Raw genomic sequence first — 27,348 nt, forward strand, 5'->3', positions numbered from 1 at the left:
AATAAGAAAGAAAGACTGAAAAAAAGGAAGGAGAGAAAGAATTCAAGAATTAACAAACGAAAGAGCTAAAGAAATACTAAGAAAAAAGAAAACGACGATACAGAGCAAAACAAACCTTATTTTCATTTTGTAAACTGTGTTGTGTGTGTAAAAATAAATTCCGGAAAAATATATAAACAGAGGTGTATGTTAAAATTGTCCTTAAAAATAAAATAAGCTAATCAAAAATAATATTTTAAGGGGACACCCGGATTTGAACCAGGGACCTCTCGATCTGCAGTCGAATGCTCTACCACTGAGCTATATCCCCACATTGTAGATTCAGATATCAAAATAGCTATTTATTCCAAGATCACCAAAGCATGATGAAATAATGTATAAAAAACTTGATTCATTTTACCTTGACAGTCGCGGAATGCTAGAATGAACACGATAATGCGATTGATTTTCTTACACGTAAAAATACGGTCAATTCAGAGAGAAAATCTTGTTTGTCATATAGGGCCTACTATTATAGGCCTACAATTACTTTTTGTTGGCCGCTGAGCTATATCTTTTCACTAGATATAATGTGTTCCCGTGTTGAAACTTACAAACTGACTAGCATACTGACAAGATGATAATTATTGAATGCTATGTAACAAAAAAAAACCAACAAGGGGCTGTCTGTTTTATTTTTCGAAGAGACACTCATATTTTAGTAAATGATGAAATCTGGAAAATTGATTGTAGAAAAGCAACAAAAACATTTCAGCTAGTTTCCGCCCAGGATCGAAATGGGGACCTTTCGCGTGTTAGGCGAATGTGATAACCGCTACACCACGGAAACCACGTTGATGAGGAATACTTAAGCAAACGGTGATCTTCTATAATATCAAAATGTGTAAAACTTAAGGGTTGACTAGGTATTGTTGGTAGAGGCAGCCAAAAATATCGATTTTCATTATCTAAATCAATATATTATTGAAAAATAACACCTTGATGTTTTGCAGAAGTTCATTCTACAAATCATCTCTTCTCCTATCGCAGAGTTCCAGCACTTCCTTTGTGCTTCATGGCTTATTTACATGCCAGTGCTTGCCTAAGAGCCCAGAGGCAGTCTCAATGAGAGCTGTATTCAGTTAATGAAGGAGTCCAAATCCAGGTCTGTATCATTCAAGCAGATCAGCGGAGCAAATTTCCCTCAGTCCAACGTTAGCTGCGAATACTTTTGCCATGTCTTGGTCCTGGCTTCAGTTGCTCAAGGTCAAACGTTACCCTGAGTTGCTTTGGCCACATGTGGCTTCTTGTGCATTGTGTGGTGTTGTTTTTCAGTTTCACTCTGAAGGTCATCATCAGAAGATCATGATCGCGTCGCTTGTCAGGCTATGTAGTGATGCAATGTCAGATGTTAAATTCTGTTGTCTACTGATGATAGCACACATTTATTTAGTTTCGAATCCGTTACCGCTAGTAGTAGTCTAACTCAGAGAACTTGCTCTGTCTATCCAAAGAAAAATCCAGGGCGGATGAGGGAAATGTTTTAGTACTCTAATGGGGTTGTGGGCGGGACGCCAGAATTCTTTTCATATAGTTTATTATGTTGTGTTGTTCTCTCTTCTTTTTACTTCCTCCTGCATTACGGGCCGCTTTGTAAAAGTTTCATTGCAATTATACAGTTTTAGTCATGGAGTAGAATCACAATCGGATGCTATCTTACCAATGGTTGCTTAAAATAACTGCGCATCAAGTTAAGTTGTTTGGAGGGCAACTGAGGATAGAAAACAAGAAAGAAAGACTGAAGAAAAAGGAAGAAGAGAAAGAATTCAAGAATTAACAAACGAAAGAGCTAAAGAAATACTAAGAAAAAAGAAAACGACGATACAGAGCAAAACAAACCTTATTTTCATTTTGTAAACTGTGTTGTGTGTGTAAAAATAAATTCCGGAAAAATATATAAACAGAGGTGTATGTTAAAATTGTCCTTAAAAATAAAATAAGGTGATCAAAAATAATATTTTAAGGGGACACCCGGATTTGAACCAGGGACCTCTCGATCTGCAGTCGAATGCTCTACCACTGAGCTATATCTCCACATGATAAATTCAGATATCAAAATAGCTATTTATTCCATGATCACCAAAGCATGATGAAATAATGTATAAAAAACTTGATTCATTTCACCTTGACAGTCGCGGAATGCTAGAATGAACACGATAATGCGATTGATTTTCTTACACGTAAAAATACGGTCAATTCAGAGAGAAAATCTTGTTTGTCATATAGGGCCTACTATTATAGGCCTACAATTACTTTTTGTTGGCCGCTGAGCTATATCTTTTCACTAGATATAATGTGTTCCCGTGTTGAAACTTACAAACTGACTAGCATACTGACAAGATGATAATTATTGAATGCTATGTAACAAAAAAACCAACAAGGGGCTGTCTGTTTTATTTTTCGAAGAGACACTCATATTTTAGTAAATGATGAAATCTGGAAAATTGATTGTAGAAAAGCAACAAAAACATTTCAGCTAGTTTCCGCCCAGGATCGAAATGGGGACCTTTCGCGTGTTAGGCGAATGTGATAACCGCTACACCACGGAAACCACGTTGATGAGGAATACTTAAGCAAACGGTGATCTTCTATAATATCAAAATGTGTAAAACTTAAGGGTTGACTAGGTATTGTTGGTAGAGGCAGCCAAAAATATCGATTTTCATTATCTAAATCAATATATTATTGAAAAATAACACCTTGATGTTTTGCAGAAGTTCATTCTACAAATCATCTCTTTTCCTATCGCAGAGTTCCAGCACTTCCTTTGTGCTTCATGGCTTATTTACATGCCAGTGCTTGCCTAAGAGCCCAGAGGCAGTCTCAATGAGAGCTGTATTCAGTTAATGAAGGAGTCCAAATCCAGGTCTGTATCATTCAAGCAGATCAGCGGAGCAAATTTCCTTCAGTCCAACGTTAGCTGCGAATACTTTTGCCACGTCTTGGTCCTGGCTTCAGTTGCTCAAGGTCAAACGTTACCCTGAGTTGCTTTGGCCACATGTGGCTTCTTGTGCATTGTGTGGGTTTTTTTTTCAGTTTCACTCTGAAGGTCATCATCAGAAGATCATGATCGCGTCGCTTGTCAGGCTATGTAGTGATGCAATGTCAGATGTTAAATTCTGTTGTCTACTGATGATAGCACACATTTATTTAGTTTCGAATCCGTTACCGCTAGTAGTAGTCTAACTCAGAGAACTTGCTCTGTCTATCCAAAGAAAAATCCAGGGCGGATGAGGGAAATGTTTTAGTACTCTAATGGGGTTGTGGGCGGGACGCCAGAATTCTTTCATATAGTTTATTATGTTGTGTTGTTCTCTCTTCTTTTACTTCCTCCTGCATTACGGGCCGCTTTGTAAAAGTTTCATTGCAATTATACAGTTTTAGTCATGGAGTAGAATCACAATCGGATGCTATCTTACCAATGGTTGCTTAAAATAACTGCGCATCAAGTTAAGTTGTTTGGAGGGCAACTGAGGATAGAAAACAAGAAAGAAAGACTGAAGAAAAAGGAAGAAGAGAAAGAATTCAAGAATTAACAAACGAAAGAGCTAAAGAAATACTAAGAAAAAAGAAAACGACGATACAGAGCAAAACAAACCTTATTTTCATTTTGTAAACTGTGTTGTGTGTCAGTTAGAAAGTTAAATAAATTGATTCCGGAAAAATATATAAACAGAGGTGTATGTTAAAATTGTCCTTAAAAATAAAATAAAGCTAATCAAAAATAATATTTTAAGGGGACACCCGGATTTGAACCAGGGACCTCTCGATCTGCAGTCGAATGCTCTACCACTGAGCTATATCCCCACATTGTAGTTTCAGATATCAAAATAGCTATTTATTCCATGATCACCAAAGCATGATGAAATAATGTATAAAAAACTTGATTCATTTTACCTTGACAGTCGCGGAATGCTAATGATTACTTTTTGTTGGCCGCTGAGCTATATCTTTTCACTAGATATAATGTGTTCCCGTGTTGAAACTTACAAACTGACTAGCATACTGACAAGATGATAATTATTGAATGCTATGTAACAAGAAAAACAACAAGGGGCTGTCTGTTTTATTTTTCGAAGAGACACGCAATATTTTAGTAAATGATGAAATCTGGAAAATTTATTGTGGAAAAGAAAATACTAGGGCGTGCAACAAAAAACATTTCGGTTTGTTTTCGCCCAGAATCGAACTGCGGACCTTTCGCGTGTTAGGCGAATGTGATAACCGCTACACCACGGAAACCACGTTGAGGAATACTTAAGGGATAGGGTATGTACGTTTGGACAGTATTTATTGTGAGACATTGGAGTACATCAGACATATCGAATTGCATTCTGAATACGAAGAATGTCCTGATGATATCAAATAATTTTGATTTTTTGAAATTCGCAATGTAATGCTCATCTTATGGCAAATGATTAAAAATTGATATTTTTGAAATTTAATAGTACTCGAAGTAAACTTTATAAATCTGATGATTTATACTTAAAGTGTATGTAGGTGGGATGCAAAGCCGATGATCAATTGAAAATTTTGACATTTCGTATTGAAGATATGGATTGTTTACCCAAAACACCAAAAAAAATTAGGTCTTTTTGGGAAAAAATCCATATCTTCAATATGAAAGGTCAAAATTTTCAATTGATCGTCGGCTTTTTTCTCCCAGCTATACATACACTTTAAGAATATATCATTAGATTTTAACATTTTACTTCGAGGACTGTTATATATCAAAAATGTGACAAATTTCAAATTTTAATAATTTGTCATAAAATTTGTATTATATCGTCGTGAATTTAAAAAATGAAAGTTATTGATATCAGAAAGACATGCTTCGTATTCAGAATGCAATTCGATATGTCTGATGTGCTCTCATGTCCCACAAAAAAATACTGTCGAAACGCTCAAAACAAACCTTATTTTCATTTTGTAAACTGTGTTCTGTATGTAAAAATAAATTCCGGAAAAATATATGAACACAGGTGTATACAAACTATACATGATAAAATTGTCCTTAAAAATAAAATAAGCTGATCAAAAATAATATTTTAAGGGGACACCCGGATTTGAATCAGGGACCTCTCGATCTGCAGTCGAATGCTCTACCACTGAGCTATATCCCCATATGATAAACTCAGATATCAAAATAGCTATTTATTCCAAGATCACCAAAGCATGATGAAATAATGTATACAATATTCATTTTACCTTGACAGTCGCGAAATGCTAGAGTGAACACGATAATGCGATTGATTTTCTTACACGTAAAAATACGGCCAATTCAGAGAGAAAATCTTGTTTGTCGTGTATGGCCTACTATTATAGGCCTACGCCCTACAATTACATTAATGTTGGCCGCTGAGCTATATCTTTTCACTAGATATAACGTGTTCCCGTGTTGAAACTTACAAACTGACTAGCATACTGACAAGATGATAATTATTGAATACTATATATGTAACAAGAAAAACAACAAGGGGCTATCTGTTTTATTTTTTGAAGAGACACTCATATTTTAGTAAATGATGAAATCTGGAAAAAAAATTGTGGAAAAGAAAATACTAGGGCGTGCAACAAAAAACATTTCGGTTTGTTTTCGCCCAGAATCGAACTGCGGACCTTTCGCGTGTTAGAAGAATGTGATAACCGCTACACCACGGAAACACCGTTGAGGAGTACTTAAGCAAACTGTGATCTTCTATCTATCAACTTGGTCTTTTCTGCACTTATTTCCGTTCCATACCTCTGTGATGTTTGATGGAGGTTATTTATCAGGGACTTTAGGTCTTGCTCACTGCCAGCTAAACCATCTGTATCATCAGCGAATTGGATGATACTGCTCTGCCTCCAACTGAGCGCATCGGTCATAATTCTTTCAACGAACAAGTTGAATAGTGTTGGTGATAGTGGATATCCTTGTCTAACCCGACTGTTGTTTGAAACCATTCGTCAATGTATCCATTTGCCAGCACTGCACTTATGCCATTACTGTACAGCTGTTGATGGTACTCTGTAGTATTGGGTTGATGTTATATAAGTTCATAGTGACCAAAAGCGCTGCGGTATAATTCTGGTATACCCTGCGCACCATAATTATGTTTTAGAGTTAGGGGTTAGGATTATAATTAGGATTAGGGTAGGGTTAGAGAAATAATTAGGGTGGGTTAGGATTAGGGTTATAATTAGGGTGAGTTAGGATTAGGGTTATGGGGTTATACTTGTGCGCTGGGTATTCCAGAATAATTCCAGCACTGCATGCCACACCCTATCGAACGCCTTCTTAAAGTCAATGAAGACATGATGTAGGTCCTGTTGGTGTTGAATACCTGTTCTGTGGTACTCCTTCCTGCTCTGAAGCCTGTCTGTACTTCAGCGATAATGTGTCCGCCAGAGGCTTCCGTCTGTTCAAGATGACTCTTAACATTATGATACTGATTGTCAGTGTTGTAGTCGAGTCCTCATCATCCGAGTCCGAGTCCGAGTCCGAGTCCTTGGTGTCCGAGTCCAAGTCCGAGTCCGAGTCCCTGCCAATTTCTGATGTCCGAGTCCGAGTCCGAGTCCGTGTCCTCAATGTTCGAGTCGGAGTCCGAGTCCCGAGTCCTCCAACACTGCTGATTGTACCGTAGTTCTGACAAAGCTGGACGTTTCCTTTTTTTTGGGAATGTAATCACTGGTGACTGTGTCCAAGGTCTAGGTGTAGGCCCGTTGGCTGTCTTCCAAATGTTTTTAATTATTTTTGTAAGCATATATAGCTAGAACCTGCTGCTTGGACAAGCTCACCTGGAACGTTATCTATGCCTGGTGACTTGCCCTTTTTCAGTGCTTTCTCTTCTCTTATTTTCCTCATTATCTGGGTAGTGGCAGTCTATGATTGAAGGATCGCCTTGCAGTTCATAGTTGTATAAGTCAGAGCAGTACTTCGTCCACCTACTGAGCATTTGTTTTTCTTCCACTAGACACTTCCTGTTGTTGGTCAGACTTGACTCCACCTCTACACATTGCTGTCCAGTCCAGTTTTGCCTTCGTTTTCTTCTTAACCAACTTGTTGGGCTCCCTATACTCTCTTGCTCCATCCGGATTATTTCGTTTACTTCTCCTATCGCAGAGTTCCAGCACTTCCTTTGTGATCCATGACTCATTTCCATGCCAGTGTTTGTCTAAGAGCCCAGAGGCAGTCTTAATGAGAGCGCTATATTAAAGGTGTCAGTTAAGGAATCCAAATCCAGGTCTGTATCTGTTTCAAGCAGATCAGCGGAGCAAAATTCCCTCCAACATTAGCTGCGAATTCTTTTTGCCACGTCTGGGTCCTTCAAACTTTACCCTGAGTTGCTTTGGCTTCTTGGGTTTTTTTTTCAGTCTCACTCTGAAGGTCATCATCAGAAGATGCAGGTTCTTGCAACATTAAGGAATCGGATAAGGAACCTGAGAGCACATCAGACACGCCAAATTGCATTCTGATTGCGAGGAATATCCTTCCGATATCAAATAATTTTGATTTTTGTTTTAAATTCGTGATATAATACACATTTTACGCGCAAAAATTCAAAATAACGCTTACTCAAAGCCATTTTGGATTCAACAGGTCCAAATTAGTTAAGATACCTTTGTTATGAGTCGGAACTACTCAAGGCCAAAATCATCTTTTAGCCGAATTCACACTAATACACTGTTTGATTTAGTTAAAGCCATAACGTACGATCTTATAATATGAAATAACTTGATTTTTGTGGCATATTTGTAATGTTTACACATGTTCCAACTTGCACCTAAATGAAATCAGCCAAATTTATTGTGTTTGTAGGTCAACAGAGCAAAGTTCGATAATTCAAAGAATTATGACATTATGTCGTTTTAAACTGCGTGTTAAACGGCCAAAATAACCAGCAGAGTTTCTTTCACTTTACCTTGTTATTTTAGCTCAAAATGAACAGAAACCCTTCCCGATAATTATTACTATTACTAGTATTTTGAGTATATAATAATAAATTCAAAATTTGAATGAAATCGTACATTAAGGGTTTAACAAGACCTAAGTCTTTAATTGAAAGTAAAATATGATTGGTATATATATGAAGAGCTTTGTTTCAAAACCCCTTACATCCACTTGCCCATTTTTGAGAACACATCAAAAATTCATCAAAAAAATCACAATGGGGCCTGCAACAAAAGCAGTTTTGGCGAGATGCTTGGGTAGGATGAGCATCCTGCCCAAAACTGCTTTTGTTGAAAAACACCTTATATCAGTGATTATTTTGATGATTTTTTGATGTGTTCTCAAAATTGGGCAAGTGGATGTAAGGGGTTTTGAAACAAAGCTTTTCATATATCAACAATTTCAAATACAATATAATCACACAATCACAGTTTTAACTAATCAGTACATAACCAGCAGTCTCCTTCTTAGTGATCATAGAGTTCTATTGCAATGTTCTGGACGGCTGATGCATGTATAAATCCTTAATCTCTTGTCCTGCGAAAATCACTGTTCAGCGAAGTCCACTGTACGGATTTATAATCCTTTGCGTATAAAATCCTCGCACAAAAATGGTGCTGCTTTCTCCAAATACTTAATTCCTTGCGCAGTTCTCCAAACACTTAACTTCCTTGCGCTGTTCCCCAAACATTCAACTCCTTGCACAGTTCTCCAAACACTTAACTCCTTGCGCAGATGACAATCTCCAAAACAATGGTATTTCTTTCACCAATCACTCTCTTTCTCCAGGAAACATGCTTCATTCTGCACTGCTCCACTTTATTGACAGATGTGTTGTTTTATAAACCAGATTCCACTCACTCAAGCAGTCTTTCATCCACTCAAAATCTCCTTCGTTGTTGTATTAAAATAACACATTATTGGCTATGTAAACTGGTTAAAATGTACCTCTTTTTGAAGCGCAACGATGACTAACACGTAGAAAGTTTACAAACACTCATGATATTCTGCCAAGAGCAAACTCAAATACTGCACCTTTTTATGCTTCCCAAAAACCCATTATCTATTAATAGACCATTCTGTCACATTACAACACTTCCTATGGGTATTACCATGATGTCATATTCACTTTATATTCTCGGGTATTCCCCATCCATAAATAGTCCTGAATTTGTTTACAGTGATTACATCACAAAGGGGTTTTCCAACTATCCAAAATTAGAAATGACTCATTTGTTTTGATCAACTTCATAAATGAGAGGGATTTCCCCAAATGTCTCATGAAATAGATTTTAATTGTAAACAACGATAAATGATCAAATTTAATTACTCAGGGCACATCACGCCTTCAATCTGTGTCAAGAACGGAAAACTGATACCCCTCTCGAGCTCTTCAACGTGCAATGTCGTGAAATGCCAATGTATTCAGCAGTTTTCCAAAGTATTCCAACATTAATTGATGGGGAGAGGGGAAGGGTAAACATTGTTGTAGATGTCATGTTTTTTCATACACAAAATACACGTCATCATTTCCATGATCATTGCAAATTCTGCACTGACTTACAATAAAGTAGGCCTATACCAAGTGTTCCAAGTACTTTTTCCAAGATTGTGGGTGATCAACTTTTGCTCAAAAATACTTCAACAAGAATTTTATATAAGCACATAATTGAGATTTTCCTCTATTCTATTACCATTGCCCTTTTAAACCTAAATTGTGGACGTTGCTGTACATATTAAACAGTTTTAAACAGTATTTTCCTTTGTTGTGTACACTGTTTGAATCTTTTTTTTTAGATCCTGCATCCAAAGTTCCCCCTGCTGGTTAGTTGGTACTGTTTTAGTTTGTTCTTTTTAGCTATTACTATTGAGGAATGTTATTTGCAAGAGTTGTGCATATGGGCATGATGCATGTCAGTAAAAAGGTAGACTTCTCCGTAGTCCACTTGCCCATTTTCCATACTCTGGCTATAACATTTAAGCATAAAACACTGATTTGTATTAATTTGTGTGCAATTGATAGATTTTCACATCTGATATTTTCAGTCACCATACTCCCTCTGTTTGTTAGCTTCCCAAGTGGATCTTTTACTCGGGCTTTCGCGATCAATAAACTGGTAGATTCCAAAATCAGAATTGTTTAGTTGTCACTATTCATCTATTTTTTCTTTAATTATATAAACTGTTTATGACCATTTTACTATTATTGAACACTTTAATTTTAACGTGTTAAATAAACATCAGTATAATTTTGAGTTCAACGGAATGCGTTCATCATGATTAAATAATAATAATATTTTTTAAAGCAAAATTCGACTATGGCATAGTCTAGTAAAGAGGTTAATGGTGGCAGATGATAATGGTTTGTTAGAATCAATGAATGATGTTGATGGAAATGTTTTTTTTTCTTCATGTAATGATGTTTCCTTTTCTCCCCTTTGTTGTTGTTGTTGTTGTTGTTTTTGTTTTCAATGCAGAGTAAACAACGATAAATGATCAAATTTAATTACTCAGGGCACATCACGCCTTCAATCTGTGTCAAGAACGGAAAACTGATACCCCTCTCGAGCTCTTCAACGTGCAATGTCGTGAAATGCCAATGTATTCAGCAGTTTTCCAAAGTATTCCAACATTGATTGATGGGGAGAGGGGAAGGGTAAACATTGTTGTAGATGTCATGTTTTTTCATACACAAAATACACGTCATCATTTCCATGATCATTGCAAATTCTGCACTGACTTACAATAAAGTAGGCCTATACCAAATGTTCCAAGTACTTTTTCCAAGATTGTGGGTGATCAACTTTTGCTCAAAAATACTTCAACAATAATTTTATATTAGCACATAATTGAGATTTTCCTCTATTCTATTACCATTGCCCTTTTAAACCTAAATTGTGGACGTTGCTGTACATATTAAACAGTTTTAAACAGTATTTTCCTTTGTTGTGTACACTGTTTGAATCTTTTTTTTTAGATCCTGCATCCAAAGTTCCCCCTGCTGGTTAGTTGGTACTGTTTTAGTTTTTTTCTTTTTAGCTATTACTATTGAGGAATGTTATTTGCAAGAGTTGTGCATATGGGCATGATGCATGTCAGTAAAAAGGTAGACTTCTCCGTAGTCCACTTGCCCATTTTCCATACTCTGGCTATTACATTTAAGCATAAAACACTGATTTGTATTAATTTGTGTGCAATTGATAGATTTTCACATCTGATATTTTCAGTCACCATACTCCCTCTGTTTGTTAGCTTCCCAAGTGGATTTTTTACTCGGGCTTTCGCGATCAATAAACTGGTAGATTCCAAAATCAGGATTGTTTAGTTGTCACTATTCATCTATTTTTTCTTTAATTATATAAACTGTTTATGACCATTTTACTATTATTGAACACTTTAATTTTAACGTGTTAAATAAACATCAGTATAATTTTGAGTTCAACGGAATGTGTTCATCATGATTAAATAATAATAATATTTTTTTAAAGCAAAATTCGACTATGGCATAGTCTAGTAAAGAGGTTAATGGTGGCAGATGATAATGGTTTGTTAGAATCAATGAATGATGTTGATGGAAATGTTTTTTTTCCTTCATGTAATGATGTTTCCTTTTCTCCCCCTTTGTTGTTGTTGTTGTTGTTTTTGTTTTCAATGCAGAGAATAGCTGAGAATGTGATTGAGTTTATTTATGTACTGTTTGAAGTTCATCTCTTAGTTACACACATCACATTCAGTATTCGCACCCATCCGCATATAGCATTACAACATTGACCATCTGCAAATGAATGAACTTTTGCATCACCAGTTTCCAAAGGTCGCACGTGGCCGAACTTAAAAGTTCATTGTGAACTTTCATTAATATGGTAGGGGCTGCGGAAGATTTTAAATAGGGGAGGGGGGGGGTGGCGCCTGGCCCAAGTTATTGGAAGATCAGGCTGGGCTTTTCCATAGCCATGAAAATGATTGGGGTCGGGCCCCCGAGCCACTGCATGATGGTAGCACAAGCTGTAAAATGAAACAAAGGAATATTTAATATTATTATTTTTGTTTGTTGATTAAAAAATATTATCCTAATGAAGTGAAACAAAATCCAAATTCTTTAGTTAGTTTTAACTGCCACTGAAAATATTCAAATTGTAATATTTTTGCAATTTGAGGGAATAACATACATGTTTCCATGTTTTCTAACAATTGTCTGTCACAAAATTCAGATTACATTGGGCTACGGGTAAATTGGTTCACTCGGTTGTAAGATTTTTACTTTTGCCTCCAGAATGTGAAGCATTATCTTTCTTTCCTTTTCTCCATTATTCCTTCTTTATTTCCTTCCTTCCTGTTTTAGCTCAGAATATCGTAAAAACACGAATCTTGCTTATCTGTCTGCTTTCTTTCTGACCATCATTCCTTCTCCCTTTCCCCTCTCTTTGTAGACTGTGGGCCTACGTGTAAAATCTAACATAATAAGTATCCCTAATAATATGTTACCATTATTTTTATTTTAACACACAAAATGACAAAATACCCCCCCCATTGCTTCCCCTTGGCTACGCCACTGCACAATATTTGCGCTGATATCATTATGTAAGATTCAGTAAGAAACAGATTGTGCTACATATTATTCTTTTCTCAAGTTTTGTGATTTCAGAATAATTCAGTAAGTACTTTGATTTTTGATGATTTTTTTTATTGAGACCCGGGATTGGGACACACTGTAGGCTATGTGATTTTATATCATTGAATTGTGTCTTTTACTGCATTAAGAAACAAAAAAATCTTTAGCAGAAACAGGTCATGGTGAAATGAAAGTTCAAATGCAATTTTGACTTCGACTGTACCCGTAACGTTATTTTTGTCTCCACTGAGCTGCGGAACTGCAGATGGCGTTCTAAATCCACCTGCAAAAAGTTTTCTGCGTAAGACCAGAAGCTTTACTAAATGCTAATTGCATATTCGATATTCATTACCTGGGAACCAATACAAATACGATGCAACGGCTACTATCTATTTAGAGGTTGGGAGAATTGAAACTTATGAAAATTGTTTTATCAAAGAAATATTTGAAAAGCATATAAAATTATAACAGTGTTTATTAAAAATAATTTGAACTTTATAGTTTAATTTCTACAGCCTTAAAACCCTCTTTAAATGGCTAGTATTTTTGATATAAACAGAAAGATTTTGTTGATTACAACGAATTCCTAATGAGGTTACGGCTGCATAATAAGAAACGTTAGGATCATCGAAAGTGTTGCCGGCCGGTTTACTATCTGTCAATTTCTCCTCCGATATTCAGCGATAATGGCGTCTGCGATGGAGCCGTATGCCGATTCCTACTGCACTATGTTGACGGAAAATTGCATGAATTTAGCGTAATTCGCGATAATTTCGGCGTAAAACATCTTGTGGATCCGTCAAAACTGCTTTACCGGCAGGTTACCGAGAGCGATGCACGCTTACGGTTAGAAAAAGGCGTCAAAAGCGGCTTTCACCGCAAATCCTTGTAAATTGAATATTGTACGGGCTGCTGAATTAGCCATACTTCGACTCTACGGAGAAATCGCTGGTTCATCTGACAGGTATTGAAAACACACAGGTGCAGTAGCGCACTGGATTTTACTGTACAACGACGGACTGTGCACTATTGAGTTTACAACATAGGGCGCAGATTCCATCTTGGAATATATTTTAGCGCTACCAAATTTACACGATATTATTTTTCTGTTTGCGTTTTGCTACTGTACTATTCTTTGCTGTATCACCAGCTGATTTGTTTTTCATCGCTAACCCTGGGCGTTATAGAGAGGAAAAGCATGGCTGCCGCCTGGCTCCCGTTTGCTCGGGCAGCCGCTATCGGCTGGGTCCCGATTTCCCCCAACCCCATGCCCCCACCCCCAGAGACTAGATGTGATGGAAGCGGTCGTATTGTGATCAATGTAAGTGGAAGAAAATATGAAACATGGAGGCATATGCTGGAAAAGTATCCAGACACATTATTGGGCAGCAACGAGAAGGAATTCTTTTATGATGAAGGCAACGATGAGTACTTTTTCGACAGAGATCCTGATCTCTTCCGACATATTTTAGCATTTTATCGCACAGGCAGCATGCACTTTCCTCGCCAAGAATGTCTCACTTCTTTTGATGAAGAACTAGCCTTTTTCGGTATCATGCCCGAAATCATAGGAGATTGTTGTTATGAAGATTACCGAGATAGGCGGAGAGATGCAGCAGAAAGACTGATGGATGAGAGAATGTCAGAAGCAGGGGACCTAGATGAACTGTTGACATTACGAGAAAAAATGTGGAGAGCGTTTGAGAACCCTCACACAGGCACTGTAGCGCTTGTTTTTTATTATGTAACTGGTTTCTTTATTGCCGTTTCCGTCATTGCTAATGTGGTGGAAACTGTCCCCTGCTCTCCAAAGCCAGGTACGGTCACAATTTTGCAATGCGGGGACAGATACCATGAAGCTTTCTTCTGCTTAGACACAGCCTGTGTTATGCTTTTCACAGTAGAATATATTTTGCGACTCTATGCAGCACCGGACAGGTGCAAGTTCATGCGCACTATCATGTCCGTCATTGATGTTGTGGCAATTATGCCGTACTATGTAGGACTTCTGTTCAAAGATGACAGTCTTACTGGCATGTTTGTTACCTTGAGAGTCTTCCGAGTCTTCAGAATTTTCAAGTTCTCCAGGCATTACAAGGTTTACGCATCCTAGGAAGCACCATGAAAAGCTGCGCCAGTGAACTAGGATTTATGGTCTTCTCCTTAAGCATGGCAATTATAATTTTCGCAACAATTATGTTCTATGCTGAGAAAGATTCCCCAGGCACCAAGTTCTACTGCATTCCCGCTGCTTTCTGGTACACAATTGTTACCATGACAACACTCGGGTAAGAATCGTGTGTGTTTGCATGTGGTGTTTTAAAGTTTTAATCAGATTTTTGCAACTTCCAAATGGGGAACCCATGTATGTTATCAGTAGATCTTCCGGACTCAAACAATCCTCCTCCTGTGCGCAACCTGCCTCGTTCCGAGAGGGGAAACCCAGCGATTGATACATTTTCCTGGTTAGGGGGAAAGAGCATCCAGAAAGGGCTGATTTCACACATATTTCCCCTCCCCATATTACCTGAAGATATTTTTCTTAGGGCAGTCTTCCCCATCCCACTCTGGTGGTTACGCCCCAGCTCATATAATCGTATTAACCCACTGGCTTAAAAATTACACCCCAATCAGACCCAACCAGAGGGATGTCCTGTATCAAATAAACTCACTATTTTGAATAATATAGTATTACAGTGTATATTATTACTATTTTGCAAAGATCTTTCACACTGGCTGACCGAGGCCCCCAAAAACTTGTATTGGAGTAATCGGCTAAAATCTGGACCCGACTCTAGACTTTAAAACAACAAAATCAGAAAAACCACTATGCGGTGCTTCTCTTCAAAAAGGAATACAACGAACATGGAAAATTGTGATCGGAAAACACAGAGGTACAAACTAAAGCAAAGTTGGCAAAAGTTGTGATTTGAATGTGAGATCAAGTACTTAAAGGGAAAATAAACAAATCCACCTGCCCCACCCTATTTTGCCTGATCGTGTAACAAGATCATGCCTACCTCACACGATGCTACGCAGATTGATTGACAAATGAGATGCTGATGTGATGATGATGTGATTCATGTTTATACCATAAACTGCACCAAATCGGAAAGTGCGGAAGGTCTTTGCAAATAGGTCTACATGTAGATATGCTCTTTTAAAAATTTTAACCCTTCATTGTGATGGTGACCCCCATATCACTTTCTGCTGAAATTGTTGCACCTTATGAGTTTATGCTACATGATGTATCTTATTTTCCAGCTGATAGATTGATTTCTCACTTTTACAACATTGCAGGCCAGCCAATCACTGCCTATTACTATAGCTATTACATGTAGCTTGATCTATCATTTTGCAAGTTATGTAATTTGCTCTTCTCAAATGTTATTTTCTGAAAGTGAATTCATTTAAAACAATGAAAATCAACAGTGTCAGTCATTAATATATATGTTGTGGTAGTTCAATTATTTTGGTCAAGACACCAAACCTGAAACGTGTGTCCTCTGAAAAGGTGATAGGTTATAAAAACTGAGAAAGACTCTTCATCAACACTTTTAGGGGGAAAATGTACAACATGGGCGAGTATACACAATTCATACTGGTTAGTTACCGTTAGTATCAGGGGTAGATAGCATGGAGATGGAATTTACATGGAAATGCTGTCAGGGGTAGATAGCATGGAGAGTGAAACACTGTCAGGGATAGATGGCAATCATGGCAGTGTGAATTGCTATCAGGGGTAGATAGCATGGTCAGTGCATTGCTATCAGGAGTAGTATATAACATGGACAGTAAGTTTCTATCAGGGGTAGATAGAATGGAGAGTGCATAATTGCTATCAGGGGTAGGTAGCAAGGACAGTGCATTGCATGCTATCAGGGGTAGTTTAATTTATAACATGGACAGTGAGGTAAATAGCATGGAGAGTCAAACGATGTTAGGGATAGAGAGCCTGGAGAATGAATTGCTATTAGGGGTAGATATCATGGAGAGTGATTGCTGTCAGGGATTATTGAAGGGTAGATAGCATGGAGACTGGAGAGTGAATTGCTATCAGGGGTAGATAGCATGGTCAATGCATTGCTATCAGGGGTAGTATATAACATGGACAGTGAATTGATATCAGTGGTTGATAGTACGGACAGTGCATTGCTATCAGGGGTAGATAGCCAGGGACTGTCTTTCGAAATTTGCAGGAAAGCATTAATAGCTCTTCTGGAGAGTTCTTTAGAGTTTATAATGTAAGGAGAGAATGGTCAACTAAGGTGACAACTAACATGTATATCAGATTTAAGGAGAACAGTACTTACTCAAAAGACAGTCCCTGGATAGCATGGAATTTCTATCAGGGATAGATAGCATCCAGGGAGTGAATTGCTATCAGGGGTAGATAGTGTGGACAGTGAATTGCTATCATCAGCTATAGGGGTACAATGTAGGTTATCTCCTACCCTACGTTACACTACAATGTATATTACTTCAGGAACACATGAACTCCTTTGATGGTAGGTACATTGTATTTAGGTCCTTGGAAAATGTTGTGTGCATTGTGGAAATATTTGATCACTCTTATAATAATAACTTGTGTGTTTACAGGGATCTTCAAATAAACATATTTACTTAGTGTTTTTTGGATCTGAGTTTTTATTTATGGAACATGTTTACTGGTATGGTCAATGACTTGTGTATAGATACACATACCCATAGGGGAACTGATTGCAAAAAAACTGGAATTAGACTTCAAATGAGTTGCAAATTATATTCTATTAGGCTGACAATTATCTGATCCCCAATGCTTCAAAGAATAAGAGGTTGTCTTGATTTTATACTTCATTTATTGTCTGATACCTCATAATCTATTTGAAATCATTGTCCCATGATTCCTGTTTCTGGTAAATTTTAATCTTCTTATGGCAATGAGGGAGAGAAAATATGATTCAACATGCTACACTGAACAGGTTCACTGAGTGCTCTCATACCATGGTACCATAATATTAATCACAAATAAATAGAAAAAAAAAAGATTGATTTGAATTATAAAAATACTAATTATCAAGAATAGTATTGGTAATAATAATTGTAAAAAGTGAAATGAAAGAGCTGATGAAAATGTTCACTAAACTAAAAGCACTTCATCACAGAAACCAAAACCATCAAAATTATGGAATATCTTGATGCTCCAGGCTTTTGCAAATTTGTAAAAAAAAACCAGTTGGGAAAAAACACCCAAAAACAAACATGAGCAAAATGTAGCAAAGCGAGGCCTTTTATCTGGTACATGTCATTTAGTTATGATTTATGTTATGTGACAATTGGCCAAATCAGAGTGGTGTAAATATCAAATAATTTATATAATAAATAAATAAAAATAGAGGGCAAGCAAAGCATAATAAATAAATAAAATAATTGATACATAATATTACATATTAAATTTTAATAGAAAATGCAACCAAGCACATGGATCAGGGTGTTTATAATTTGTGAGACGAGAACAGTCTACAATGTAACATTAATGTTCAATACTGCAAATGGGCCCTTTAATAAACACATGTATGTCAATTGTCATGGGACTTCACAAGCATAACTGTCATTCATAACTGTACACCATAAATACAGGTACCATTAGTAGACATGGTAGAAGAAAATGTCATGTTTCTTGATATTAATAGTGCCAAATAATTGGAAAGAAATCATTTGGTATCAGTTTTTGCTTATCCACATAAAAAAATAAGTATTCAGTCAATACTTTCAATTAATATAAAGGACTTTTAAATTTGAAAAGTTTAAACTACTCCATAATTCAGCCATCTTGAATTTATAGATTTTTTTCTCTCTTGGGTTTGGCAGGGCTTACAAAAGCTCATTAAAAATGCATAAGGGTAGATGTCAACATACGCGTATCTCAACCCCAGCCATATACATGTAGCAAGCAGACTTGGGCCTTTTCTAATTCCATTTTTTTGGATTAAATAACTGTTTATTTTGGAATACTTTAATAATTTATCTTCAGTAGACAAGCAATTTGCAGTTTGATGCATTTTATGAACAATTAAAGCGAGACAATGGGATGTCTGGCTATTTTGTTGCCCTCTCTTGCTTGGTTCATGTATTTTTAGCTAGTGTATTGGCTGTCTTTATTAACTACACTCATAATCAATAATATTGTAGTAGTAAACCGTAACAAAGTGTTATGATGTAATGATTGGGTCCGATTCATTGATGAGGACAGCTTGACCGTTATTTTCAAGTAGTTTGTTATAGATTTGTAGTAGTCCAACTCTGCACATGTGCTAATTGTTTACATGTAATTTTTACCGATGGGTAAATAAATTAAACTGTGCAATGCACATTTTAAATTAATCTAAAACAGTTTGACTGAACCAGATTATATTTTGAACTCCATTTTTAAATATTCTTGAAAGATTTAAGGTTTCCTGTTTCTTTTGAACTGTGTGCAGTCAGTCACAAATGGGGGACCTTGTTAGTACAATGTTCATTTTATATACTCAAACAGAATAAGATATTGTCAGAACCAGAAGTCTTGCATGAATTAAAGGAGTATTTTGTGATCCTATCATCCTCTTTTTATGACATTTTTCAGTAGAGATCCACGAAAAAAGCTTATTTCCAAAATTTCAGTTGATTCCGATTTTGCGTTAAGTGAGTTATGCATGATTATGTGTATTACACTGCTCCATAGACAATGTGTTGTAATTTCGTTCTGGTGCACCAGAACAAAATTCAAATTTGGCGATATTTTTGCTAAACAAATTAATCTGCAAGAAATATTTGGTACATTAACATTATGTAGCCAGAGGTATCCAGTGGTGTAAAAATCTTTTTTTTTGGGAAAAGTGGGGGGATGAGGCTGTGGATCACGAAATGCCCCTTAAGAAGATGAAAGTATGTTTAACTTGCATGGAGTATTAAATGACTTAACAATATTATCTTCTTATATAATCTAGGAACAATTGGATTCAGATGAAAAAAATAAGCTATCCAGAACAAAAGTCTAATAAAGAGAAATTAAATCCCCATAAAAATAATAAATTAAATCCCCTTATAAATAAATTAGATATGATAAGAGGAAGGCTTTGATGCAGTCATGCTTTTACTTCATGAGGTTTAATGCATCATCAGACTGTTTTAACCAGTTCTATTATGGAGTATTCAATATTCATATTTAATCACCAAAAGACTAAAATATTGGCATATTGACCACGTTGTTTGGGAAAGTCATTTATTTTATTTTATTTTATTTTATTTTATTTTATTTTTTATTTTATTTTTATTTATTTTTATTTTATTTATTTATTTATTTATTTATTTATTTATTTATTTATTTATTTATTTATTTATTTATTTATTTATTTATTTATTTATTTATCTGTTAAATTTATTTAATTTTATTTATTTAATTTTATTTATTTGTTTGTTTATTTATTTAGTTGTTTAATTAATTATTTTTAAAGGTTAAACCATTTAAAGATCTAGTATCCTTTATATATATGAGCAATGAATTGAAAAAAATTGGTACCTTCAAACTGATTAAAATTGATGAAATCTGTTCAAATTCTTATTTGTCTAACAGTACAATGTACATGTAATTATAATGTACACATTAGCATCATGCCAGCATGTTATCAAGTAGCTCATTACTGTTTTCCCCAAGTGCATGATATAATAACATAAATGAAGAGGCTAATAAAGGTCAAGTTTGCAACAGATCAGGCATGCCTTCATTCCAGACTGACAACAACTCTTCAGCAATGTGCCTCCTTTGCTAACGAGCCGACTTGCGGTATCGGGTTAATTACACAGCTGCAATCTTGCGAACCTTAATGTAAGCAAAAACCGAGGTGGTGTCTTTATGATATTACATTGTAGTCAGGTTGACATGAAGTGAAGAAATAAGATAGATATTTGGATGTGATAGATTGGATGGCAAACCACTGATTTTTGGATGTTCATACCCATACCATGATACAGGCCCATTCAATGACAGGAGGCTCGCTATATTTTCTGACGTATACCTGAAAAAATTACAATAGTAGGAAAAAAATGTGAACAATATTTCAAAGATGCCCTTTTTTGACAGAAACATGTTTGATATGTCCCCAAACTGAGGAAGATTTGTGCTTTTTTGTTTCCCAAAATAAGAATTTCAAGCAATGTTATTTAGCACTATGAATAATTGAATCTGCTCATTTATTTTACTAAATTCATAATTGTTTTTTTTTTACAATAATTGACACCATTTTTTATATTTTTTTTAACATGCTTCTTCAGCAAAAATCACCCCATATTTTGCGAACTTTCTGATGAGCACGAGTACCTGCAGATATATATGCAGGGATTGGTCTCCTTTCACATATCACAACCAGTATAACCTTGGTAGTAGAAGTCCCATGATAAAACAAACCTGAAGTCTGACAAGTACATTTTGGATTGCATAACCTTATGGACGCTCATGGATGAAAAGAAGTGGAAAAACAAGATCAAACATAATAAAAGAGTTATGTTTAAATAATAAATTGTAGCTGAAGAAAGATACGCTTGATTTATAATGCGCAGCCTGCATCTTGAATTCATGATATCAAGTGACTAATGAGAAACGCAGACCATCAGGTACAGGTTGTTATAAAATAAATTGTTTCTCATAGGTGACCATCAACATAATAAATAGCAATACTATTTCAAATCATAAAATAATAGTGTTTATTTATTTTTGTGAGGCTGCAGAGATGTGGGCATAATATTGTCTAATTGGCCTAAGCAATTGTGAAGAGTACGGGTGGTAATTGTATGAGCACCAAGATTTTTTTCCCAGGGTGAAAAGGGGTGGGACAGAGAGGGTGAAAATAGGGGGGGTGGGGTCAGAAAATGGGCCTAAAAATATATTTTTGCCCAGCATAGTTGGATTTTCAGTGGTTTTTTGTTCTGAGTGGGATTAAATGGAGGGGGTGGGCAAATTTGGATAGGAAATTCCCCCATACTTCCTTATGTAGACCTACAAAAGAATGTATGTGACATGTAAGTAAGGGCTTTAATTGTACATCACTCTTGAGAAAGGCAGTGCATTTAAAACAAGCATCTCTCTCTCTCTCTCTCACTCATCTCTCTTCAGCTACAATTTTTTTATTATTTTCATTCATTCATTCATTTTTTTTAAATTTAAAAATCATTTAAAACAAACATCAAATTGATACGAAGGATGGACACTTATTGGTTGAAATATTTTGATCCAGTACATGTACTGTAGATCAATAAAAAATAATTTATTGAACAAACCCTTTGAATTTATAATTAGCAATGACTGGAGCCGGCCAGGATTGATTTGCAGGCTTCTATTTAGCCTTACGAATGTACAATAGAGATACCCTTGCTATAGATTAAACTTTTTATTTTGCTTTAATGCACTAGCAAATAGTGAAGATAACTTCCACAATGTCCTTCGTAGCAGTCTTTCAATCTTTAGATCTGATATGAAATAAAAATAAAAACAAGACATATTTCCGGTTAGGCCAAAATAATTGCCACATAGCTGATGAGCGAGTATGCACTCATGCTCCTCAGGTTCGCTATTAGACCACATCCAATATTATTGACTTAAAGGTTTCCACACACCTGGTGAAATACTTGTATAGACTTCACTGTTTATGCTTTCCTATTTTTCATGAGATGAATAATATGTGACCATCTACCACAACTGAGCCCGGATGTTGCCAGTGCCACTATTGAGATATGCTCCATTGAACTTAACAATAAACAATAGGAAACAAAGAATTTATTGACTGTTTTATTGATATAGACATGATATACATCATTTTAAAGCTAATTTCAAGCAGAATATTTTGGTTGAATATCTCAAAAGATGATTGGTGACTTCAGGGCTCAGTTGTGCTGGATGGTCACATATGTTCACATACTAGTTGTACAACAAAATGAGATTTTGTGGTGTGGCATTGTTACAATTTTCTCTTGGTAGACCAAAATCTTGACAGTGACTGCATGTTCTTTATTCAGTAGTTTTTGTTTGGTCAAGGAAAATATGGTGACAACATGTCTTTTTTTCTCTTTTTTTTAAATAAAAAAAGAGAATATGTGACACGATCTGGTCCATGGGGGCCAAAGGAGGCATTTTTGAAAATTGAGTTATTGTAATTATTACATTAAATACATATAATAGGCTATCATTTACTGAAAACACCAAAAGCCTAGCATACATGGTTCTAAAGTAATGAAGTTTTTTGATGTCTATTTTCTTATGTATTTTATTGTTTTTGAACTCCATATTTTCACCTTTATCTCAGTTTCAAATTTGCCGCCTTTGGCCCCCATGGACCAGATCATGTCACATATTCTTTATTATAAGCAACGAATATTACTTAGTAGTGGATGGCAGAACTAATACATGCTGTATTAACACAACAGATTCTGTATTTAACACTAACTGCACAAACAGTACTTCATTAATCCTGACATGCATCATGGTCTATGGTTTTGAAAAATAACAGTTTAAATTGCAAATATTTTGAATATGAAATAATGGCTATGTACTGATATATCCTTCAGATCATTCTTTTCACAATACATGTAGGAAATTATCATTGGCACTACCATTCATATGCAAATTTTGAGGTCATAAAATTTTGTCACAATCTCTCAGGCCAAATTATTATTAGTTAGTGAATCATAGGCCTTCAAAAAAGATCTAATTATCAAAAAAATTCTAATTTTGTCAAATATGTTTTGGATGTAGATTTGGTAGACAGCAGGCAAAATTTTCAAGGAAGTGTCAAATTGTAAAGTTGTCCTGATGTGCTGATCCCAAAACATCTTTGTCAGGACAATTTTTATACTATTTTGGTCCTAATGAAGTTGAATTTTTGGTCTAAAGTCATATCTGTACACTTCAATGTTTGATCAATTTTGCGTTGTTATTTTGAACCGAGGAGGGGAGGCAAGAGTGTGAAACTTCCTGTTTCCCCTCTCCCAACTTGGGGGGGGGGGGAGGGGGAGGGTACTAAATTTAAAAAAAATACTAATTTTTCACCATCACACAAAACACATTCAGACTTGAATACAGAGAGAGAGAGAGAGGCTGTCATAATGTCATTTTGAATCTCAGTGAGTTTAATGAAGAAAATATTACATTTTCCAATATCATAACAAAGTACATGAAACAGTATCTCACATTGACACATTCTTCACACACAGGTTCATACCTGTCATGACTTGGCTTTATTTGAATATAATATAGAAATCTTTCCAAATGAATTTGCAGCTATTGCGGGAGATATTACTCGCCAATGATTATTATTATTGTATTTCTTCTTTGAGGTGAGATTAAAACTGATCGCACCTTGTGTACACTGGAGACCTCCAGACTGGTCTATGTTTATGAGAGTACAAAATGGAGGAAAAGAGAAAAAACAAAATTGTATAAGCATTTAAATGTCACTCGTATCCATCGTCGCTATACACACGATTGGTATTTTGGACTCTTGGTTGTACAGTGTAACATGTATGCTGGGCCTGAATTCTAAAATAACATGAACATTAAATGACCTAAAAGTATGTTGTTTGTGAAGTATCATGCGTATGGCGAAAAGGCAACCTACATTGTACAATGTACATTGGGTGCATTTGAATCCAGACAAACAAACAAAACTTAGTGGATTGATATAATTGCAAAATAGGATTTGAATGATCGCACAGGGTCATATCCCTTGGAAAAAAAGTACACAAGGTTACTACAGTGTAGTTTATTACACAATAGAAATCTGCTTTTTTTGGTGCTGTTGTGCATTACTTAACAAGGCCTCCATTTGTGGTGCAATGCTCCAGGGGCTATGCTAGTCTTCAGAAATTATGCCCTTTTTCCAAAACCAGCAACCCTACATGTTGAATGTGACTCAAGAATAAAACTGAAGGGGATATAGCTGTATATGTCATCCCAACCTAACTAAGATCAGGTGATGCTTACTTTTTTTCTATCCAACCCTAATCCTTTCACAAACCTTGGAAATCTTACCATATATTTCTAAACCTTAGGAATGGCAACTCATTTATTGTGAGAAATGGATAAGATCATGCACAAATCCTTTCTTTCCAGGTAGATGCACCCAGTGGTGTGCGCAGTTGGTCATTTGGAGGATTCGGAGGAAAAACGTTAAAAACATCAACATTTGCTCCTAATCTGCAATATTAGTTACAAAATATTATTCCTTAAAATGTATGCAGCTGTCAGAAGAATTAAATTGCTACATGCATTAGATTGGCAATATTACATGTAAAGGACAAAGGTTTATTTAACATTATATAATATTATGTAGAAATTTATTCCTCAATTACAAAGTTATTCCTCATAAAATTCCAGGGGCATGTTTAAGGAATATTTTGTTAAATATAAATGTATGATACAAACCTTACAAGTATGGTTCCTCTACCCCTGTTACATGTATTTCAAAGAGTGCTTTGAAAAATCAGCCCGGCCCAGTTCAGATTCTGCACACCACGGATTCGCCCCAGAGTTCCGTCATTTTCTGGTACATAATATGAGCCAGTTCGATTTGCGATCTTCATCATCAGCCTGCAAATTTTATCATGTTTATTGGTCAGCATGCTTTTTGTAGGCTATAGCTGGCTTGTGCGTTTTGCATCTTAGGTCTGGGCTATGGATTTTCATGGATCCGAGGTTAATGATATGTAGTCTTTCCCTTGAGCATGATGAGTTGGTTAAGGAAGAAAAAATCCTGGTCAAGAATAATTTTTTTCATCCTTGGCTTACTCAAGGAGCTTCAAGGAAAAGAATAAATTACAGTTTGATCAGCTTGTATTATCGGCAGGCCCTATAACATCGCGGATTAATATCAATATTTAATTTTGAGAATTGCCATGTGACATCTCGCCAGAAGCATCTCAAACTAAGTTTTAATTGAAGTTCTATACTTTGTCTACTTTCAAAATATAGACCATACAGGTCAACTATATCACTTCTAAGGTCGGTCTGCTTTTCCGAGTAGAGGTATACAAATCCCGCCGATTATGAAGCTGATCAAAGTATAATTGCAAATACGACAGGTATTGCTAACATGTAGTTCGGTGATTAGTATCAATTGTGAATGTGGTCATAGTTGGGTTGAATTTATGGCATATACCATATCTGGAAAGCTTTGTGCATGTAAAATGAGGCATAACCCATTGTTTTCACTAGCATTGTATTTTTGTGGTCTTCAAATGGTCTAGGTTACTTTTAGTATATCAGTTCACAATTGTCAAATTAGTACATGGTTTAGCCTTCATAAGCCAAAGCAAAAAAAACAAATTCAAACAAAACAAAAGCCAATCAAAATTTAAAAATAAAACCAACTATTAGAACAATTATTAGAATAATAATCACATAAAATCATTCTAAAATTGAAAATAAAATGTTTGAAATAAAATGATTTATGATTTTATTATGACACCCCATTCTGGGAAAAGCAACCTTTTATGCAATCATATGAATAGGCATGCAACACTAGCAATGAATTGGTACTCTATTTTCATTGTATAAAATATCAGATTATTACTAAAGGATCAAGGTACAAAGAATCAAGGGATTTGCAGATTTAGCAGCTTAAGGAACTAAAATACATGTAGCATAACATAATAAGAATACAAGAAGCAGGAAAGGTGAGCAGTGACACACGCTTTGACGTTTCACTATTATCCATATGTGGACATAATTATGTTTATTGTTTGAGTTTTATTTCTTACTGTGGATTCTTTTGAGCTTTTATTCTTCCCAGTGCATATTGACCCTACACCCCAAATATTTGAGATCTTTTGACTCGGACAGGGCAAATATCCCTGGTTCCGGTGTGTGTCTATAGATAACCGGTATTCTTGTGTGTTCCCCAATTGATGATAGTCTTTACAAAATCACACACATGAACCCCCTTCCTCCCAGTGGCGGCGCTACGGGGGGATGCCCCCCCCCCCCAAACTGAAGCTCTGCCCCCCCCCCCAATTTCCCCCAGAAAATTGAAAAGAGGGGTGAAAAGCCACTTTTTAGCCGAAATTAGATGAAAATGCGGCTCCCAGTCGGACCACCTTTTGACCCCCAGAAAAAAAATTCTGGTGCCGCCACTGCTTCCTCCCCTCCCTCCTCTCCCTCCCTACCTCCCCCACACATACACAGTTAACCAAATCTAACTTGTATGACGTTGTGATTTGTCATCGGATTAAAGCAGGACAAGCATGTCTCGGGAAGCATGTAGGAAAAGCTTGTCTGGGATCATGTTATTTCAGACAACTCCCAAAGTAGGAACACTAGCTGATCAATTCAAAGTCAAGCAGTGACTAGTGTATTATAGCATTGTTGTTGTCAGCTTAGAAGACCTTGTATGCGGAAATCACTCAAGAATAAGCCAGCGATTGTAGATACGAATCTAGATGAAAATGCTAATTGAAGACGCCAGTGTAAGAAACTAAGAAATATATGAAGACATACTCAAGTGTAGAAGTTTTGTTCTACGAAAACCCAGATATTCAATATTTTGGCAGGTGGTGGTCGCCGTGCATTCTCTAAATTCAGTAAATTTTCATCGTCAACCGTGTAATTGAATGGGATTATTTTGAAATTTTAAAATGCTTGAAATATCACAAACAAATAGGCCTATGTTAATAAATAATATAAATACAAGCTAAAACCGTTGGGGTTCGATAATGAACCCCACAAAACTAACCAAGTATATGGAAAATGCCATACGAC

At 36.0% G+C, this 27,348-nt stretch overlaps 1 protein-coding gene and 7 non-coding genes across 8 annotated transcripts in view; 1 reads left to right on the forward strand and 7 right to left on the reverse strand.

The window, feature by feature from the left end:
- Nucleotides 1–238: 238 nt before the first annotated feature.
- On the reverse strand, nucleotides 239–310 carry Trnac-gca (transfer RNA cysteine (anticodon GCA)). Its single transcript has one exon. It is a non-coding gene; the product is annotated as a tRNA-Cys (tRNA).
- A 446-nt stretch (nucleotides 311–756) lies between these two features.
- Trnav-aac (transfer RNA valine (anticodon AAC)) lies at nucleotides 757–829 on the reverse strand. Its single transcript has one exon. It is a non-coding gene; the product is annotated as a tRNA-Val (tRNA).
- A 1,172-nt stretch (nucleotides 830–2,001) lies between these two features.
- Nucleotides 2,002–2,073, reverse strand: Trnac-gca (transfer RNA cysteine (anticodon GCA)). Its single transcript has one exon. It is a non-coding gene; the product is annotated as a tRNA-Cys (tRNA).
- A 444-nt stretch (nucleotides 2,074–2,517) lies between these two features.
- Nucleotides 2,518–2,590, reverse strand: Trnav-aac (transfer RNA valine (anticodon AAC)). Its single transcript has one exon. It is a non-coding gene; the product is annotated as a tRNA-Val (tRNA).
- A 1,184-nt stretch (nucleotides 2,591–3,774) lies between these two features.
- Nucleotides 3,775–3,846, reverse strand: Trnac-gca (transfer RNA cysteine (anticodon GCA)). Its single transcript has one exon. It is a non-coding gene; the product is annotated as a tRNA-Cys (tRNA).
- A 362-nt stretch (nucleotides 3,847–4,208) lies between these two features.
- On the reverse strand, nucleotides 4,209–4,281 carry Trnav-aac (transfer RNA valine (anticodon AAC)). The gene has a single exon. It is a non-coding gene; the product is annotated as a tRNA-Val (tRNA).
- Nucleotides 4,282–5,090: 809 nt separating this feature from the next.
- On the reverse strand, nucleotides 5,091–5,162 carry Trnac-gca (transfer RNA cysteine (anticodon GCA)). The gene has a single exon. It is a non-coding gene; the product is annotated as a tRNA-Cys (tRNA).
- Nucleotides 5,163–13,205: 8,043 nt separating this feature from the next.
- Nucleotides 13,206–27,348, forward strand: part of LOC140148465 (potassium voltage-gated channel protein Shal-like) — a 212,254-nt gene continuing 198,111 nt past the window's right edge. The window contains 2 exon segments of the mRNA XM_072170430.1: nucleotides 13,206–14,674; nucleotides 14,677–14,872. Coding sequence (XP_072026531.1) covers nucleotides 13,783–14,674; nucleotides 14,677–14,872 — 1,088 coding nt within the window. The 5' untranslated portion in view covers nucleotides 13,206–13,782.

This window comes from Amphiura filiformis, chromosome 3 (genome assembly GCF_039555335.1).
Source record: "Amphiura filiformis chromosome 3, Afil_fr2py, whole genome shotgun sequence".
Classification (NCBI taxonomy): Eukaryota; Metazoa; Echinodermata; class Ophiuroidea; order Amphilepidida; family Amphiuridae; genus Amphiura; species Amphiura filiformis.